This window comes from Bos indicus, chromosome 16 (genome assembly GCF_029378745.1).
Source record: "Bos indicus isolate NIAB-ARS_2022 breed Sahiwal x Tharparkar chromosome 16, NIAB-ARS_B.indTharparkar_mat_pri_1.0, whole genome shotgun sequence".
NCBI lineage: Eukaryota > Metazoa > Chordata > Mammalia > Artiodactyla > Bovidae > Bos > Bos indicus.
The window spans coordinates 42,468,800-42,488,554 of record NC_091775.1 but is presented as its reverse complement, the minus strand read 5'-3'; the positions used below and the strand labels follow the sequence as shown (position 1 = coordinate 42,488,554).

Genomic DNA, 19,755 nt, shown 5'->3' with positions numbered 1-19,755 from the left:
CTAGAGCACAGCGTGGAAGGGGCCTCAGGGTACTGGGAACACAGTGATGGCCATTGGTACCTGTAGGTGCTGACAGTTTCTTCACATGGCTCAGTTCAGTGGCTCCTACAGAGCTGGAAGGCCATGGCTCAGGAAAGTCCTCCGACCATCTAGCAGGGTCCCTCCTGGTAAGGGCAGTAGCTGCTCTCACTGCTTCTAAGCACGAGGGTGGGTGCTGGCAAGTGGCTGGACTTTAGGCCTCAAGGAACACAGGACAGGCTGCCTCCTTTGGGCTACCACAGCCAAGCAGTGGGCATTTGAAATGCAGTGTCAGCTCACCAACACACAGGCCCCTGGGCAGTGGGCATGGGGCAGGCAACATTCCCCCTTCTTATCCTTGGCATAGGGCTTATTTCCCCAGCACCAATTTGGACAGACACCAGGACCACTTCCGGACAGCAGATGGCTCAGCTTCTAAGATGTCTGGGATGGTGGGTGTGCCAGCACGGGTGTGTTGGGTGTGCATTAGTGGCTGCAGCATTCTAACAGGCCGACAGTCCCCCAACCCCTGATACTCCAGCAATTTCTGCAGGCATCAGACTCCCTGCCTGCCTCCTTTGCCAGGGTTGAAACGCTGGGGTCAAGACATTGCTCCCAGATGGCAGGCCTGGAGAAGGCAGATGACACAAAGCAGCAAAGAAACACGACAAGGCAGGTGATGGTGAAGGTGGGAGATTAGAAGGCTGGGTCTAGGGGCTGTCCCTGCACTGACTTGCTGCATGATTTTGGCCTCAAGGTCAGTGTAAATCAGTTAGGGGAGGGACTCTTACTCTCCAGATCGCCTGTTTCTCACACCTTGGACCAGCTTCTTATGCAAACTAGAAACTAGTTCATGATGAGTAGCTGGGGGTGTGGATGACAACTGTTGGTTTTCCGTAACACAGAACACGTCCCAGTCTCCAGCAGGAACCCCATGAGTTCCAGACCTAACAGGCCTGAGTCAGGGCCAGGCCTTAGTTTCCCCAGATCTCTGGGATTTCGTAGCTGGTGAGCCCCAGGCCCCACCAGGCCTTAAGGCCTCATAGCTCCTATTTGGAGAGAGGGAAGGGCCTGGGGGGGCCAACCCTCCCCCAGTGGCGTGGACGGACTGATGAGGAAAACCCCAGAGGGTTTTCTGAATGAACTCTGCACACCCATGGGCCGCTCCTGCTGGGAACAGGGTCCCTCCTTTCAGGGAGTGTGGCCCACCGCCCGCCTGCAGTGACTGCATGGATGATGATGCGGACTCAAGAGCAGAGGCTCTGTTCCGGGTTTCACTTTCAGAGCAGAGTCTGTCTTTCTCAGCTTCCATGCCGCAGGAGCCCGGGGAGGCAGAGCAGATGCCCGCCATCTTCCCAGGGCCCCGGGCCTTGGCCATTGAGTCCTCCGGAAAATACTCATTAAACCAAGTCCTTCTTTCACATCAGATAGTCTCTGAGCCTATGAGCACTCATCCTAGGCGGAAAGTCAGGCCACTGGCAAATACGCCATTTCAGATGGTGGTATGATCCGTCCCTGGAAGGGAATAAACAGTGTGAGGGGACACAGAGCGGCAGTATCAGCTTGTGTGGTCAGGGAAGTCTTCTTTGTAGAGTCTTTGTCTCAGCCAAGACCTGAAGGGTGAGAAGGGGCAGCATAAAAAAATTATTGACAGCTTTATTAAAGTGTAACTGACACATGATAAACTTTACCTGTTTAAGGTGGTGGTGGTGTTTAGTCGCCCAGTCACGTCCAGTGCTTTGTGACCCCATGAACTGTGGTCCTGCCAGGCTCCTCTGTCCATAGGATTTCCCAGGCAAGAATACTGCAGTGGATTCCCATTTCCTTCTGCAGAGGATCTTCCTGATCCAGGGACTGAACCCGCATCTCCTGAATTGCAGGTGGATTCTTTACCACTGAGCCACTGGGGAAGCCTTGATAAATTTTGGCATCTGTATTCATCTATCACTACAACCAAGATAGGAACATATCCATCACCCTGAAAGTTTCCTTGACAGGTCAAAGAGCTAGGGGAAGAGGGATTCAGGCAGAGGAACTGGCAAGTATAAAGGTCCTATGGCAGGGATAAGCCTGGTGGCCCCAGGAACAGAAGGGAGGCCAGTAGGGAATGTGACAGAGGATAAGATCAAGGGGGCAGGAGCCCTTTTGGGGTCCCTTTTTGGCCATGCTAAGCTGGAGTCTGAATCAGAGCTTCCTCAGACTGCTGAGTGAGCAGCACATTATACTTGGCCATCAGACCCTCTGGCCCTGTTCTCCTCCCAGGATCTTCTGAGCAACCAGCCCATGTTGGGTGGTGACACCGTTAATGACTTACCGAGTGGCTTCCCCAAGAATGATTTACATTTTTACTAGGGACTTCGATCAGATCAGATCAGATCAGTCGCTCAGTCGTGTCCGACTCTTTGCGACCCCATGAATTGCAGCACGCCAGGCCTCCTTGTCCATCACCAACTCCCAGAGTTCACTCAAACTCACGTCCATTGAGTCGGTGATGCCATCCAGCCATCTCATCCTCTGTCGTCCCCTTCTCCTCCTGCCCCCAATCCCTCCCAGCATCAGAGTCTTTTCCAATGAGTCAACTCTTCACTTGAGGTGGCCAAAGTACTGGAGTTTCAGCTTTAGCATACCTTAGCCCAAAGGAGTGAGTAATGGTAGAACTTCAGGCTGAGGGGCAAGCAGTGGATAGAGCCTTGGTCAGTCCCTCCTCGGGTCTCTAAGTTCTCAGCCTTCAGGAAAGTGAAGCTGGCTTCTGGAACCTTCTGTGTTGTAAGTCCCAGTTGGAGGATGGGGTGCCTTTGGCCCCCTCAGGTCCAGGCCCTGGAGAGTCTTCCTCAGCCTGACTGCCAGAGACCTGGCCCCTTTGGGGAAGGAGACGGGTGACAGGAAACCGAAGGCCAATTCCTGTGGAGCAAATTCCTTTACAATATACATCCCTGGAAGCCAAGAGCAGATCCAGGGTGATGAAGGGGAGCAAGCTGACCATTGGCCTCCAGGACAACAAGATGTAGAAGTACAAGTTACAGCAAGGAAAACCACCACCCTAGAGAGGGGACTCACGGACTGGGGTTTGAATCATGGCTCTAGAACTTACTAACTGACTGACTTGAGTAAACAACTTCTCTGAGCATCTTTTTTCCCATGGAATTTTTTTTTTAATTGTCATTTTGCAGGGCTGCCGTGCTGAGTATCTGGTAATCACCTTTGATTCATTCAGTCTGCCTTGTGTGCTGATGACAGGCACTGAATTTTATGACAAAAATCCCTGCCCCAGGAGATTCTTTTCCTCCCAAGAAGCCAACAGACCCTGGCCTCAATGTTTCCTCCTGTACGGTGGGGATGGTGCTTCTGAAGGGAGTATGGCTTATTGGGATAAGAATGGCCCTGTGAGGTGTGGTCCTCTCCTCCTTGGGCCTTCTGGTCGGGGCACACGGGTCTGGGGACCTCCATGTGGGTATGCGCTCATGAGTACACACTCTTCACCTGCACCTTCCCCTGAGTCGCCACTACCATCCGTTGCTTCTGTTTCCTTCTTGTACCCGATGTCTCTGATTCCGTGATTAATATTGGACTGGGTTTGGTTTCCTGAGTCTAAATGACTCACCCCCATTCACAACGGCCTCCCTGAGCAGGAAGGTCTGGGGAAGACGGGGACTCTGTGATGGACAGTCTCCGCCCAGGTCATCCCCGACATGCTGTGGCTCTTGGCCAAATCTCTTTCCCTCTCTGGTCTTAGCTTCCTTCTCCATCTCTTTGGAAGTTAGAAGGAAATGATGGTACAAAACAGGAAGTCCTCCCCATCTACCAGTCCCAGGAGTTCCTGAGAAGTAATGGCCACGAGGCTGCGGATGAATGAGAGGTGCCTGAGCCTACAGGCTAGACTGTGACTGAGGACAGATGCCCCTCCTGGGCTGGGAGAGCAGAGATTCCTCTTGGTGCCATTCGCCTTAACCTGTTTAATCCTCACTTCAGCACTTCTGGGCTTCCCTGGTGGCTCAGTGGTAGAGAATCCAGCTACCAATGCAGGAGATATGGGTTCGATCCCTACATCACAAAGATCCCCTGGAGGAGGAAATGGCAACCCACTCCAGTATTCTTGCCTGGAAAATTCCATGGACAGAGGAGACTGGTGGGCTACAATGCATGGGGTCACAGAAGAGTCAGACACAACTTAGTGACTAAACAGGTGAAACAGCACTTTACAGTAGACATTGTCATTCTCATATTACTGATGAAGAATCTGAGGTTCAGAGAGGATGAAAAACTTGGCCAAATATACACAGTTAGTAAGTGGCAGAGGTGGAATTTGGCCGGGCTGTCTGGTTCCAAGGCTTGAGGCCAGCCTAGAAGAACAGAGCTGGAAACATCCTCCAGGAGCCCTCAGGCCCAGAGGGGGATCCAGACCTCCTATTTCTCTCACTCTCCCTGAAGCCTTAGAACAAGGGGCCTTTAAAACCGGTCATCATATCCCAGCCCCTCACTTCACAGATCACAGTGCAGAAGCCCAGTGAGGAGACGTCTTGAGGCTGGAGTCAGGCCTTGGCTCTTGACTCTCCATGTAGTCTTCTCACAGCAGAGCTGATACCTATCAAACTGGAGCCATAACTGAGGCCATCCCTGGGTCCCAGGGGCCTAGGGAAGTATCCCCACAGTGCCTGTGTGACTAGCTGGCTGGCCTGTTCTGAGGCAGCCACTTGGCATCACCTGAGAGGTGGGAAAGACCTCTGACCCCTAAGGTCCTTGCTGTGGGCCTCTGCCTGAGTCACCTCTTGGCTGGAATGGTGAATGCCACAATTAACTCACCCCCTAGGGAAGGGGAACCCCAGGCCATGGGCCTTTCAGCTGTGATCCAGAATGGAGAGGTCTGGGGCCTCAGCAGGGCCCTAGGTACCTGGTGGGTGTAGTGAAAGGACAGTGAAACCTTACATTTCTCCCCTCTAATTCAAAGCGCTTTCAATGTCCATTTTTTTTTTTCAGGGCTCCTTGCAACCCTTAGAAGGTTGCCTGGTAGCACTCAAATCCACATCTGGCAGAGAAGGAAACTTGCCCAGATGATCCCCGCCTGCCTACAGGTCCTCCCGCCCCTGTGCAGACCCTGCACACCTTGAGGAGAGCCAGGCTTGCAGTCAGCAAAACGCCATGGGGATGGTGAAGTGTGATTTCTGAGGCTCCATCATAAAAGACAATGTGGCTTCCATCTTGCTCCCTTGGAACCACTTGCTCTGGAGGAGGCTGGCCGCCATGTTGGGAAGACACCCAAGCAGCCCTGTGCGGCTGAGGCTCCTGCCCACAGCCATGTGAGTGGCTCATCTTGGAAGCCTCAGTCAAGCTTTTCAGATGACTACAGTCCCAGCTGACATTTGATGTTAGAAAGTCACCCTGTCCGGTCTTTCCCAAATTGCTGCCCCCCAGAAATAGTGGGATGCAACGTTTGTTATTTTCAGCTCCTAAGGTCTGTGGTACACTGAGATAGATAACTATAGAGAAAAGAACAGCATGCCCACAGTCACATGGGCAGGTTAGGACTCCCGTTACCAGTGCTCTTTCTGCTGGAGAAACAGGGGCCTAGAGAGAGAACAGAGGGCAGCGGAGCCTTGAAAGTTAGAGGACTGGAGCCAACTTTCAGCCCTGCCAATCTCAAGCTGTGTGATCTCAGGCAAGTTACTGAACGACTCTGTGTTTGTTCATCTGTGAAGTGGAGATAGCAATATTGACTTGAATAAAACCTTGCTGCCAGGCTTAAATGTCTGGCCAAGGGCCTGGGTATCCTGCCTGTGGTATGGGTTGCTGGGGTTCCCCTAGCCAGCTGGGAGCCCCTACTATTTTCTCCCAACACTGAGGCCTGAACTCCACCACTTCTTACCACCCTCTAAGGGGCTGGAGCTGAGCCCCCAGGGTCTAGCTAGTTCTGAGCCTTTAGGAGGACAGAGCTCTGGGGGCTTGAGTTCAAGCAAGGCAGCTTGACATGAAGGTCCCGCCAGAGAAGCCCCCAAGTGAAGCCCCACCTTCACCACTGCTCTCAAGAAAGGGACTCAGAGAAGTACCTGTGCCAGTCAAAGAAAGGCCCAGACTTTCTACCCCTCCCTTGGCCCCAGCTTTCAGCCTTCTACCTGCCTGCTGCTGCCTGCGACAGAAAGAATCCCTTCATCTGCTGAGGGTATTTTGGGGCCATTTGGGGCTGGGGTTCCCAGCTGTTGGGGAAGTCCCTGACTTTCCTGAACCGAGTCGGAACCTTGTGTCTTGCTCAGCATCCCTTTGGTGACACAGGTTCCCGGTCCCTTGCAGAGAGCTTCCTGCTGCACCTGCCTCCCGCCCCCTTCCTCTGAGATGAGATGGTCCTGGCAGCGCTGTGCACCTTCCTGCCTCCTGCAGGCCTAGGGGCCTGGCTTCCACAGCTCGATCTGGTGGGGCCGCCCCCCAGCCCTCCCCGAGATCCCACAACAGGACCCGCTGTTATGCCTCGCCTGGGCCCTCGGGACTTCCCCTCCTGCTCTTCAAAGCACTTTCACACGCGTTCATGGGTTCGCGAACCGTCTAAAACCTACAGAGGACAGGGACTCAGGTCTGGCCAATGCCTGCTCACCAGAGTCCCCCAAGTTGCCATTTTCCTAGGGGGCTGCAATTTCTCCCCTGACCCCCAACTCCACCCCCTCCTGGGACCCAGCCTATTACCTGGCCACAGATTGTGCTGTTCCCTGGGCTGGCTGGTCATTGGCTGGCAGCCCTGGGCTTGGCTCTGTATTAGGTTTCCCAGGACATCCTGGTGCTCTGGGAGCCCCCAGTGTCCTGGGTCAGATGGATACTCGAATCAGTCATTACAGTCATGACACAGTGAGATCAGTTCTAGAATTGAGATACCAAAAAAACGACAGAAACCGCCTTTGTGACTGGGAAGATGGCTGGGGGAGGGGAGGGATCAGTGCCAGGAAAGCTACAAAGAAAGGGTGGTGGCACTGGAGCAGGTTCTGAAGACAGACATGAGTTGCACGGAGGTGTGTCCCAAACCTTAGGACCAAGTCAGTTGGGGCAGGGCCGTGAGCACTGTTGGCTCCAGGGAGCCCTGGCTTCATGGATTCACTGCTCTTGTCTCAGTTTCTCACCCGCAGAATGGGCACAAACACTGAATCTTCATGAAGTTTCCCTGAGGATTCAAGGAACAGTCTGAAAACTCTTAGCAAAAAGTAGTGCTCAAAGACAGCTATTATTATTACAATAAGTAAATGACGCAATTTGAGAAGCACCCCTTCCACTCTGAGGAGGAGACTTGATTAAGGGTCCCTTTCTCTCCAAGGAGGGGAAGGACAGGAGGGAAAGACATGCTTCCACAGCGTCACTATAATTATCATTTTTGATGGACTTGTCTTTTTGCTCAGGCTTACAGTTTTTTTGATGGGTGTGTAGTATTCCATTAAATGTGTAGACCACAGTTTCCTTAACCATTCCCTGTTGTGATTACTAGGGTATTTCCAAGATTTACAAATAATGGTTTAAGAAAAGTGACCGTCTTTATAGTTTTTTTATTTTTATAGTTCAACTATTTTCTTAGTCTTTCTTTACTAGAATTAAATTACTGAGCCAGAAGTTGTAAACTTTTTGGGGGGAGGGTGGCTTTTGTTAAAGCATTGTCATATTGCTTTCTGAAAGAGGTTGTAGCATGTACTAGCAGAATATGAATGTGTATTCTGGTTTCACCACAACTTTGGGGTTGGACTTTACCAAAGTTGTTTTTATAAAGGAGAAAAGAAAACCCGGATGACTTAATAAGTCTAAAAAAGTATCCAAATTTGCTTTGATTTGCATCTCTCCGATTGCTAGAAAGGTGGAATTTTCAAGCTTGTAATTAACGTTCATTTGTGTTTCCCTGAATGTCAGCTGTTCTGATGTTATTATTTGTGCATGTGTGTTTAACAAGTATTTATTTATTCGGAGCACCAGCTCTTCTACATAGTGAGTTCTGGACTGGGGAGTAGGCGTCCTGGGTTGCTCTTGCACTTGCCTGGTTCTGTGAATGTCAGGGGGTCACTTTCATAATTTTTTACTTAATCGTTTAACACAATCCCAACTCAAACATCCCAGGACACTGGGCCCAGTGTATCTGGGGAGAGCCCAGAAGTGGGTCTCCAGGGAGGGGCACAGTATAGGCATTCCTATCCCCTTTTTGAAGGGGAATCCAGGAGTTCAGGGAGGGTTGTGGGGACTTTGTTGGGAGAGTCCTGATGGGACATGACCGTTGGTGGGCCAAGGAGATGGAGGTATTTCTGGAAGACAGGGCCTTGTGCCTTGCAACACAGAAGCCCTGGAAGGGAAAATCAACTGCCGCAAATGAGAACTTATTGGAATGAGGTTTGCACATTGTCTTTCTTTTAGGGAAGAGTGCTAGGGTCCTCCTCTAGGCAGAAAACTCTCAGGGGGCAGGGAAACACCTGCGGTTTGATAACTGAATGTCTATTCTTTTCTCCATCAGCCCCTCCAACCATCAGTCCGTCTAAATAGCCATCTATACACCCATAACCCACCCTCCCACTCAGCCACGCATCCACCCATCCTCCCACCCACGCATCCGCCCATCCATCCTTTTACTGATTCATTTCCCAGCGAACATTTATGAATGGTGGTGAACGGTTAACGGTGGCTTTCTGTGCAGCTTCCAGGGCTCCTTTCCAAAGAATTCCCAGGTCAGGAGAGAAGGTCTGGGTTGATTAGAGTGTCCAGAGCAGGAGCCTACTCGGTTTCGCCCTTCTCTGGGACGCTTGAGACCCACTGGAGCCTCCCAATCTCCTGAGTCCCTACCCCCACCCCCCAGCCAGGGGCGGGAGCCGCTCTCCCCGCCCCTCAGCCCAGCTGGGCTGGGCAACACCCCCTACCCTGAAGCAGCAGGATGCCCAGGGTCTGTCAAATCCGGGGCGGGCCATTCAAACAGCAAAAGGCGAGTGTGGCTTTCTTGAGTCATCTCTGCACGTGTGTTCTCCCATTTGTCTTGACCGCTAAGTAGCTGCGTTCCTGGAAACAGGAACTGGGTACCTAGTGCGCCTCGGGTGGTGGTGGAAGGGAAAGGTTAAGGCTGAAACTTCGGAGAAGGAGCGTCCTCTTTTGAAGTGACTTCGCAGCGTGCGGTTGGGGCCTGCGAGGTGCGCCGAGGGTCTGCGAGGTCCGCCCGCGCTTGCGCGGCTCCTGGTCTCTGGCACCACACGTGGGCGCAGCGCGCCACCCAGGCTGAGCTGGTGGGCGCAGGCTGCGAGCCCAGTCCTCCGCCCCGGCCCCGGGATGCGCGCCCTCCGCGCTGTGCTTGGTCTGTTGCTCCTGGGGGCGCTCCGAGCCTTCCCGCAGGTAAGAGGGTGACAGGATCCTGGAGAGGCGCCAATGAGCGACCCGGAGCCCCTTTCTTGCCATCGCTGCCCTGAGTCCGGACAGTGTAGGGCTGGTGGGACGAAGGGGGAGAACAGGGGCGCGCCACACCTCATTCCCTGACCAGGCGGGGTGAGGGGCCACAGGTGATAATGGGGGGGCGGCGGGGGGTCCGGAATCTGCAAGTATTCATAGGTGAGTGGTTGGCTGACAGGCTAGTGGGGGCGTTTTCTCCTACCCTTCCAGGGTGCTAGGATGGTTCATTCATTCATTCATTTAATATAAATGAGCAGAGGAGACTGCCTGCAGGAGATGGGTTGTTTGTGAGTGGGGGTCCTGGGTAGATCAAGTGAGGCCTGTGCGGGTCTGGGCAGGACAGGTAGGGGTCTCCTTTGACCAGAAGAGGTTGGTATTCAGTCTCTTTATGGGTCTAGAAAGGGAGGGAGAGTTGGGTGTGAGTGAGAAGCAGGCGGAGGGGGTCAGACCAGCCAGATCAGCTTTTCCTGCACTTGTCCAGCCAACCAACTCCCGTGGATTTCTCACTCTGGAGCATGTGGTGGGTGTCCATCCCTGGAAAAAGGTCAGAAGTGGAGCAACCGTCTGTTGTGGGAAGCCCCAGTACTGAATTTGGGGGCTGCTTTAGGAAAATTGAGCACTTACCAGTGGCCAGCACCCAGAGAGGCACGAGGTGGGGGAGAACTCAGATTAATCAGACGTGGTCTGCCGCCTAAGCACTGAGTGCAGGGTTTGAAGATGAGACAGAGGTCCTAGTGGACTTCTGCATAGAACACAGTAGGTGTTGGTGAGTGCATGCTGTATATTGGTACACAGGGCAGAGGCAGAAGCAACAACAGTGTGTTGAGGGAGGGGCGAGCCCCCACGTTAATCCTACAGGAGGAGGGATGTGGAGTGGGCATCAGGCTGAAGGAGGGAACGTGTAGGTGGGAAAGTGCACAAGCAGCTGCCCCCTTAGATCTTCAATAGGGCAATGTGAAACATTTCCCCTCCGCCACACACACACACACACATCAGAGGGCAGAAGCATGCAGCTGACAGCATTATACGTTATGCTAGCCAGAGGCCCTGGCTAGAGAACCCCGTCCCAGCCCTCCAAGTCCTCTGCTGATAACCTGGGGGAGGGTGAAAGTCTGGGGCGTTAAGGTCTTGGCGAGGTTAAAAGGAAGGAAGGACTGTGAGAAGGGCTGGGGGAGGTTGCTAGCCATTTGTGGCTGGCACTCATGTCTTCCCTTTCTATAAAGTGAAATCACCCTTTAAATTAAAAAATAATAGGTATTTAATTACACAAGGGATAAATGAATATATCCTCAACGCAAAAAAAAAAAGCATACTGTTCATGGGGTACCCTTGGCAAGAATACTGGAGTGGTTTGCCATTTTCTCCTGCAGCGGACTGTGTTTTGTCAAAACTCTTCACTATGACCCGTCCATCTTGGGTAGCCCTGCAAGGCATGGCTCATAGTTTCATTGAGTTGCACAAGCCCCTTTGCCATGACAAGGCTGTGATCCATGAAGGGAAAATCTTACAGATAAAGCTAAATTACTGGGCATCTCTTTATCCTGATTCCTTTGAAGATGTAGCCACCATTATGGCTTTGGTGTTTCCTCTGCGAGCTGTGTATGCATGCTAAGTCACTTCGGTCATGTCCAACTCTTTGTGACTCCATGGACTGTAGCTGGCCAGGCTCCTCTGTCGATGGGATTCTCTAGGCAAGAGAATCTACTCAAGGCTGGAATGGGTTGCCATGTCCTCCTCCAGGGGGTCTTCCCGACCCAGGGATTAAACTCAAGTCTCTTAGGTCTCCTGCATTGCCAGGTGGGTTCTTTACCACTAGTGCCACCAGAGCTTTATAAATGCATGTCCCCATTATATCTATTTTATAAAAAATATCAGGTTTCCCATATATTATACCATATGGAACATTTAGCTCTTTCTTCATTTGGCTTTTACCATGTCTGCAGTATATGTCTTGGAGAGCTTTCCACGTGAATACTTACAGATCCTCCACTTATCTTTCAAAATGCCATCTAGTATTCTACCAAAAGGGTAGGGGGCTCCATAGTTTATTAACGTCTGTCCCTGATGGATGGATAGTAAGGTTTCCATCATTGTTTTTTTTTTGTTTGCTTGCTGTTGCAACATACAGCCCCATGTGGATGCTTTGGGGAACGTGCGTGCTTCTTACTCAGAGAAGAAGCTGAGAAGAGTGTATTGAGGCGCAGGGTGAAAATGCATTCAAATGAAAAGATGCCACAGAATTGCCTCCCAGGGTGACTAGACACTTTGGTCTCCCACCAGCAGGGTTTGAGAGTAGATTAGTGACTTCCCCACATCCCAACCGACTTTTGATCTTATCAGAGTTTTTATTTCTGTCACTGTGACCGGTGGAGAGGGCCATATCCTTGCTGTGTTTATTTGCATTTCCCGCCGACCCAGGAGGCTGAGTGTCCCTGGTCTGTCGGGCACTCAGACATGGGTCATTTCTGGGCAGGATTTGGGGTGCCAGTGGGGGCAGGGCTGCCTGCCCATCTCAGTACTCCCCCCACCTTCTAGCCTTCTTCCACCTCTGTTGCCCCAATAAAAACTTGGAAAGTTCATTATTTAAAAGGGCTTGAATCAGGGCTCAAACATTAAAGTCCTTTTTTTCTTTGCCCTCTGGTTTTATGAGACCCCATCATTTTGTGGTTGGATCTCTGAGGCAAGAAGGCTTTCTTGCTGTGTGTTACCTTCTGAGAAAAAGATTTAGCCTCTGATGCTTCACCCTAAGGCCTCCCCACATGCGAGTTTGTAATGTGATCCAGGATTATTCTGGTGAGAGTACAATTCATTACCCGGAAAGCCTCCCCAACTTCTCTATCCTTTCATCGAGGTGTCAGGGGAGGGGGGCCAGGGGCAGGGAGGTCCAAGGCCTTTTCAGGAGCTCTGCCTCCCCCATCCTCCTCCAGGCCAGCGCTGAGGCTACAGCCAGCCTCCCTCCCAGACCCGTACTTCACCATTCCAGCTCCTTCGGACCTCTGCGCTGACTTAGCCATCCTGCTGAGGCAGGTTCTCACGCCTCCCATTGGGGTTTCCAGAGTTCAGTTCGGACCCCATAGAGGGGGTGCTGACCCAGGTGTACCAGCAGGAGGTGGGTGCAGGACACACTTTCTGGTTTTGTCTTGGCAAGGGCTGTACCAGTTCTGCCTGGGGGGCAGAAATCCACTCTCTACCAGGAGGAGGGGAGCCGGAGAGGGGGCCCCTGATGTGAAAAAGTGGAAGGAGATGCCAGCTGGTCTTCCTCAGAAGGAGGCCTGGGCTGACAGGAGATGGTGGGGGAGCTTTACTCAGCTCGAGAGCCGTCAGTGCTGGGAGAAAGAGAGCGTTTACTGTAAGTTTCTGCTTCTGCTCCCACTCATATCTGACCTCGTCTCGTTTCTTGAGTTGTGATTCATGCTTAGACTTATACACATCTTCCTCAACCCTCCCTTCACCTCCAGGAACATTATTAGAAGGAAAATGAAGCCAAGGGATGTCTTAGGGGAGCCCCAGGAGGCTTGAGGGTCCTTGGCACGGTTGGTTAGTTAAGTCCAGCTTGGACCACATGTGGTCTTCTTTGGTCCTGGGTGCCCTGACCCTGCTGGTGGCTTGTCTGGGACCACGGTCCCCATTTTCCAAACAAGGATGTGGAGGCTCAGAGGCAGGGGAGGGTCTTGCCCACAGTTTCAGGACTGGTCAAGTCAAAGTAGGACCAGAGCCCCAGACGCTATGGACAGACGGTCCAAAAAGGCAGCTCCAGGCAAAGCTGGTCCTCCAACTTCGCTCTCTCTTCCCCTTCCTGCCAGGGGCTGTTGGGATGAGGGGAGGAGCTTCGTTCTAGAGTCTTCGCTGCCTAGGGTCGAGAACCTAGGCATTCTCAGTGGCCTTGCTGGTGGAGAGGGTCTTTAATATGCCAATCAGTCCAACTACCCAATAAGTGCCTAACTGTTCAGGCCCATCCAAGTATTCACTCATTCAGAAAAATCTTAAAGGAGCAGCTGCTTGGTGCCAGGCCTGGCTCCAGGGCTTTTGTCCCAGGCTGTTCCCAGTAATCACTCAGCTTCTCATAGGCCTCTGGGGACAGGGTGCTCCCTTCCTTCCTCCCCAGGCACCTTATGCCACCCCGGGTCACTCTGGCATCGAGAAGTTCTCTAGGATAAGCTGAAGTCTATCTCTTCAAAGTGTTTGCCCATCGATCCTGGTTCTGGAAGCTGGGGCTATGTAACCAAGATGTGTCCACTTTTCTCAGAAATTTCTTCCAGTGAGATGAAGACTGCGACCCTGGCCTCTGAGGTCTCCTGGTCAGTCACTCCACCCAGGGCCTCCAACGTGTATTTCTCACATGGTATGGGCCCCAAGCCCGCTTTTAGCAATTCATCCATCCCACTAATATTTATAGTCAATCCTAAAAGAAATCGACCCTGAATATTCATTGAAAGGACTGATGCTGAAGCTCCAATAATTTGGTCACCTGATGCGAAGAGCCGATTCACTGGAAGAGACCCTGATGCTGGGAAAGACTGAAGGCAAAAGGAGAAGGGGGCAGCAGAGGGTAGAATGGTTAGATAGCATCACCAACTCAACGGACATGAATCTGAGCAAACTCCAGGAGACAGTGAAGGACAGGGAAGCACAGTGTGCTGCAGCCCGTGGGGTCACAAAGAGTCGGACACGGCTTAGCGACTGAACAACTGTACGCCAGCGAGTGTTCTGGATGCTGCAGGCACCTCCGGGTCAGCTCCGCAGGTCTCTGCCTCCTGAAACTAACATTCCACCAGACTGACAGACAGTGACCAGACGGTGCCCCTTGCAGTGGAGAGAATTCTAACCTTAGAGTGAGAAGGGCAGCTACCCCAGTGGGGAAAGCAGGACGGTCTCTCCCTAGGAGGTGGGGTCACATAGAGGAGGGAAAGTTGGAGGAACAGGAAGGAGGCCACGTGTGTGGCAGGGGATGGCATGGGAGGGTGGTGGGGAAGTAGAGGATAACACACACCTCTGTGGCTGGAGGGTTTTGCGGGGTGGAGGAATGACATTGCGTACATTTTAAAGTTCCTTCTGGCTGCTGGGGGTGGAACAGGAGCCAGGCTGTTGCTGTGGTCCAGGGGAGATGTGCAAACAAAAATGTACTTTGGAGCTAGAATCCATAGGAACCACAGATGGACTGGGGGTGAGTGCAGAGGGCAAGATGGGAATGGGGAGTTCTGTCCAGATTTGCAGGCTCCATCCCTGGTTGAGTGGTGGTATCGTTTATGGAGTTGGGAAAACTGGACATGGATAGAGAAGAGCGTTTTGGAGAGAAGCAAGAGTTCTGTTTTGCCCACAGCCGAGCGTCAAATGGGAGTTGAGGGTTGGAATCAGGAGCTCTGCAGAGCTCAGGCCCCTGATCTGGGGCTCTGGCACCAGAGATGACTTCACAGTTCCCGCTGTTGCCTGGGCTCAGGGGGACCTGGGAGCATCAACCCTCCTTCTGTGGAGCTGCCCTGCTTCTCTACTGATGTGGGCTAAGACCCCACATCTTTTGGGGGCCACTATGTTACCCTGTTGATTCATCCCAACCCAAAGGTAGGGTCTTCCATTTGTCTTGTTAGCTGCTCAGTCAGTCTCTTTTGTGACCCCTGTGGACTGTAGCCTGCCAGGCTACTCTGTCCATGGGATTCTCCAGGCAAGAATACTGGAGTGGATTGCCATTTCCTCCTCCAGGGGATCTTTCCCACCAAGGGATTCAACCCGGGTCTCTTGTAGGGCAGGCAGATTCTTTACTTTCTGAGCTACCAGGGAAGCCCATTCATCTTGGTTACACTTTATTTTTTTGACTGCTCTGTGTGGCATCTGGAATCTTAGTTCCCCTACCACGGATCAAACTTGGCACCTCCTGCAGTGGAAGCGATGGACATTTAAGTTGTTTGTGCAGGACATGGACATTTTTGAAGATCATTATTTCACCTACCTCATCCTTCATGTCGTCTTTTTAAAAATTGAAGTATAGTTGGCATACTATATTTTATTAGTTCCAGGTATACAACATAGTGAGGACTTCCCTGATAACTCAGTTGGTAAAGAGTCCACCTGCAATGCAGGAGAGACCCTGGTTCGATTCCTGGCTCAGGAAGATCCATTGGAGAAGGGATAGGCTACCCATTCCAGTATTCTTGGGCTTCGCTTGTGGCTCAGCTGGTAAACAATCCGTCTGCAATGCGGGAGACCTTGGTTCAATCTCTGGGTTGGAAAGATCTTCTGGAGAAGGGAAAGCTACCCACTCCAGTATTCAGGCCTGAAGAATTCCATGGACTACATAGTCCATGGGGTCACAAAGAGTCGGACATGACTGAGTGACTTTCACTTTACTTCATACAACATAGTGATTTGACATTTATATACTTAATGAATCAAGCATCACAATATCTAGTAACCATCTGTTACCAATATTACAATATTATTGACAAATATTGACAATATAGTCCCTATGCTGTACATTACATCCACATGGCTTATTAATTTTATAACTGGAAGTTTGTACTTTTTAATCCCCTTCACCTATTTTACTCAAACTCCTAATCTGTCAAGTCTTTTTTGGGAGGCAATAGAGCATCATGTTTGAGCTTCCCTGATGGCTCAGTGGGTAGAGAATCCACCTGCAATGCAGGAGACCGAGGAGACGCAGGTTCGATCCCTGGGTCAGGAAGATTCCCTGGAAAAGGAAATGGCAACCCACTCCAGTGTTCTTGCCTGGAAAATCCCATGGACAGAAGAACCTGGCGGGCTACAGTCCATGGGGTCACAAAGAGTCAGACATGACTGAGTGACTACACACACACACACACACAGAGCATCATGGCTAAGGGTCAGCCTGCCAAGTTTATATTCTGCTTCTGACACTTACCACATGATGCTCTTGGGCAGGGTAAGTCACTCATCTGGGCCTCAACTTCCCTATCCGTAGAATTGGGATGATCATAGTAGCTATCTTGTAAGACTGTTGGAAGATTATACGGGATGGTAGAGGAGAGGTGCTGAGAGCAACTCCTGGAATGTGGTGAGGCCTTGTGAGAGGTAAGCCGTTATTAAGTGCCTGTTGTATGCTAGGCATCATGGGTGCAGGATGAAGGTGAACCAGTTCCAGTCCCTGCCCTCCAGGGCGGCAGCGTGAGAAGTGGGACATGGGGGGCGGGGAATGCCATCAGTACTGTGTGAAGAACTGTCCAGGTCTGCGAGAGCCCACAGGGGCCCGTCCTCACCTCCACCTGGATTGATGGGGAAAAGGTTTTGGAGGAAGGGAGGAGGTGGCCAGGCCGCAGAGCCTGGGACAACAGGTTCTGCCCCATGGATGATGTCAATGTCCTCACAAACATCCGGGTCAGATGGCATGGCCGCATGGGTGTTCAGGGTGGACTTGCTCTTAAAGCTCCATCAGCAGGTTTCATGTGGGGGCCTTTGAACCCCTGGGGGCTGAGGACTCCCAAAGGCATCATCCACGGCCTCGTTTCACTACCTGCTGCAAACCCCATGTGGTTCAGGGGAGGGCATGGTCCCCTGAGATGGTTCCAATCCTGCAGCTCCATGAAACCCATAAACCAAACCTTCACTTCCCACCCAGGACATGTGCTCTCTCTACTGCTGAGTCAGGTCAGGGGCACCAAGGGTTCTCTCTATCCCAACAGTCAGTGGGGGCTGGCACTGGCCTCCCCCACATGTAAGCTGGTAGGAAGCAGAAGGGCAAGGAAACCTGCTGGCCTCTTCTAGGCAGGTAGGCTGATGCCAGGGTAGGGCACCTCCAAGAAGGGGAAGAAAGCCAAAGTACCCCATCTTTGACCCTCACCACCATCACATCCTTCCTCATTAACACCATCGAAGTTTCCTTGGCACTGCCGGTGTCACTTGGTGGCTGGTGCTTCTGAGGACTGTTATTCCAGGGCTGAGGTGGATCTTATCATGTCTTAGGTACAGCCGAGTGTGCATCTCAGACACTTGCTGCAGCCCCAGAACTTTCAGGAAGGCTCTCATCTGAGCAACAGGCTCACCTGGCTGGCCTGGGGCTTCACTTGGGCAGGAGGAGCATCAATAGGAAGTGAAGAGTAAGACGTTGCAGAATTGGGACTCCAGGCCAGATCTTGGTTATGTTACTCACCTCTGCCCTGTCCATCACCTTGCGCATTAGCTGCTCTGCAACCTTCAGTGGCTCCCTATTGCCCCAAGGCCACATTTCCCTAAGTCACTTCCAGAGAATAGTCGTCCCATGAGGCCAGGGTTCTATAGCCAACTGAGTTTGGGAAACAGTTTGTCTCTCTGCACCCATCTCTCCCCACTCCCGTTCCCAACCTTTCCTTGGAGAATCCGAGAGCAAGTCAGGAGATAAAAGGCTTGGAGAAACATCTCAAATGGAGTGCAGTGATTCTCTGCATTTTGGTTTTGATTTTTCTTGTACCCTGCTGACATCCCGTGGAAACAGTGTTTGCTGGAACGCAATGTGGAAAAGGAAGAGTTCAGTGCAGATATCTGGCCCTGAGTTCCGGGCCTCCCGTCCTTCTGCTCCCACTGTCGAGCCCATCGAATCACTGAGTGCCCCACAGCTCTGCTCCTTCCAGCCTTGGTACTTTTGCTTCTGTGAAGCCTTTTACTTAGGATGGCCGCCTGTCAAGAATCCTTAAAAAAAAAGTAAAACCCAAAACTAAAAATGGAAGTTCTCCTCTTCCAAAAAGTCATCATGGGGACTTCCTTGATTGTCCAGTGACCACAACACCACACTCCCAGTGCAGCTATGGGGCCAGGATGCATGGAGCCATACACACTCCCCCTCAGCTCCCTGGAGACCAGAGGTAGGAACCGGATCTTGTTCTTAGATGTGACAGCTGGGAGGAATAGTGCCAGGGCCAGGGCAGGGCCAGACTGTGGGTGTGTTTGAGGTCCGGGAGGAGGATGACTGCAGTTTCACGTGGTCTCTTGGTCTGGACCTCACATGAACCTTCAGGGTCGAGGGAAGGGTTTAGGGCACCCAGGATTGTTGTTTTTCAGTCACTAAGTTGTGTCCGACTCTTTGTGACCCTATGGACTGCAGCACGCCAGGCTCCCCTGTCCTTCATGATCTCCTGGAGTTTGCTCAAACTCATGTCCATTGAGTTGGTGATGCTATCTAACCATCTCATCCTCGGTCGTCCCCTTCTCCTTTTGCCTTCAATATTTCCTATTATCAGAGTCTTTCTCAATGAGGAGTCGGCTCTTCGCCCCCAGGACTAGCAGACTTACAAAGCTCAACCTGTTGGCAGAATAGCCTAGTGGTTACTTAGGAGCAGGGCTGTGGTCAGAACACCTGTAGCCTAATCCCTGGAACCTTATATAGCAAAAGATACCTGTGTTCAACCCCTGGGTCAGGAAGATCCCCTAAAGGAGGGCATGGCAACCCACTCCAGTATTTTTGCCTGGAGAATTCCATGGACAGAGGAGCCTGGCAGGCTACAGTCCGTGGGGTCACAAAGAGTCAGACACGACTGAGAGACTAACAGATGGCAAAGAGAACTTTGGAGATGTGATTAAGGGGACAGACCTTGAGATGGGGATTTTCCAGGTGGGCCCAGTGTCCTCACATGCGTCCTTAAACGCAGAGGAACTTTCCTGGCTGCGTTAGAGGTAGATGACACAGAAGGAGAGGCGTATGTTACAGGAGAAGGACTTGACCTAGCATTGTGCACTTTGCAGATGTAGGAAGGGGGCCATGAACCAAGGAATCCAGCAGCCTTTAGAGGCTGGGAACGACCTTAGTTGAAAGTGTGCAAAGAGACAAGTCCTCGGTCTTTAAACAAATTTTTTTAATTTTGGCTGAGTCAGGTCTTAGTTTTAGCATTCTGGATCTTTGTTGCATCATGCAGGACCTTTAGCTGTGGTGCACGGACTCTCTAGTTGTGGCACATGGGCTCAATAGCTCAATGGCGTATGGGATCTTAGTTTCCCAACCAGGGATCAAACCCACTTCCCCTGCATTGCAAGGCAGATTCTCAACCACTGAACCACCAGAGAAATCTTGGGCCCTCAGTCTTAACTATTAACACAGGGAAATGGATTCTCCCCTAAAGCCTCCAGCAAGGACACAGACTTGCCCACATCTTGTTCTAGCCTGCAGAGACCTGGCCTGGATGGGGGTGATCAGGGAGGGGGTCCTCTGGGAAGAGGCATGCATGCGTGAAATCTGAAGGAAGAGTTGAGGTGTGCTGGACCCAGGGGAACAGCATGTACAAGGCTGCTGGAAAGACGGAGGGAGTATGAGTGTACACAGGCCAGATGGCCAGGGCTGGTCCAGCAGTGTCCCTTGGGCCCCTGTCAGGACTCTGGGCTTTATCCATAGTTCAGTTGGAAGCTTTCTACTCATCTTCA

At 51.8% G+C, this 19,755-nt stretch overlaps 1 protein-coding gene across 1 annotated transcript in view; it reads left to right on the top strand.

Annotated features, from left to right (window-relative positions):
• The first annotated feature begins 8,925 nt into the window (after nt 1–8,925).
• The window catches only part of TNFRSF8 (TNF receptor superfamily member 8), an 86,371-nt gene continuing 75,541 nt past the window's right edge, over nt 8,926–19,755 (top strand). The window contains exon 1 of the mRNA XM_019976947.2: nt 8,926–9,342. Within this exon, the coding sequence (XP_019832506.1) occupies nt 9,280–9,342 (63 nt within the window). The 5' untranslated portion in view covers nt 8,926–9,279. The remainder of the gene's footprint in view (nt 9,343–19,755) is intronic.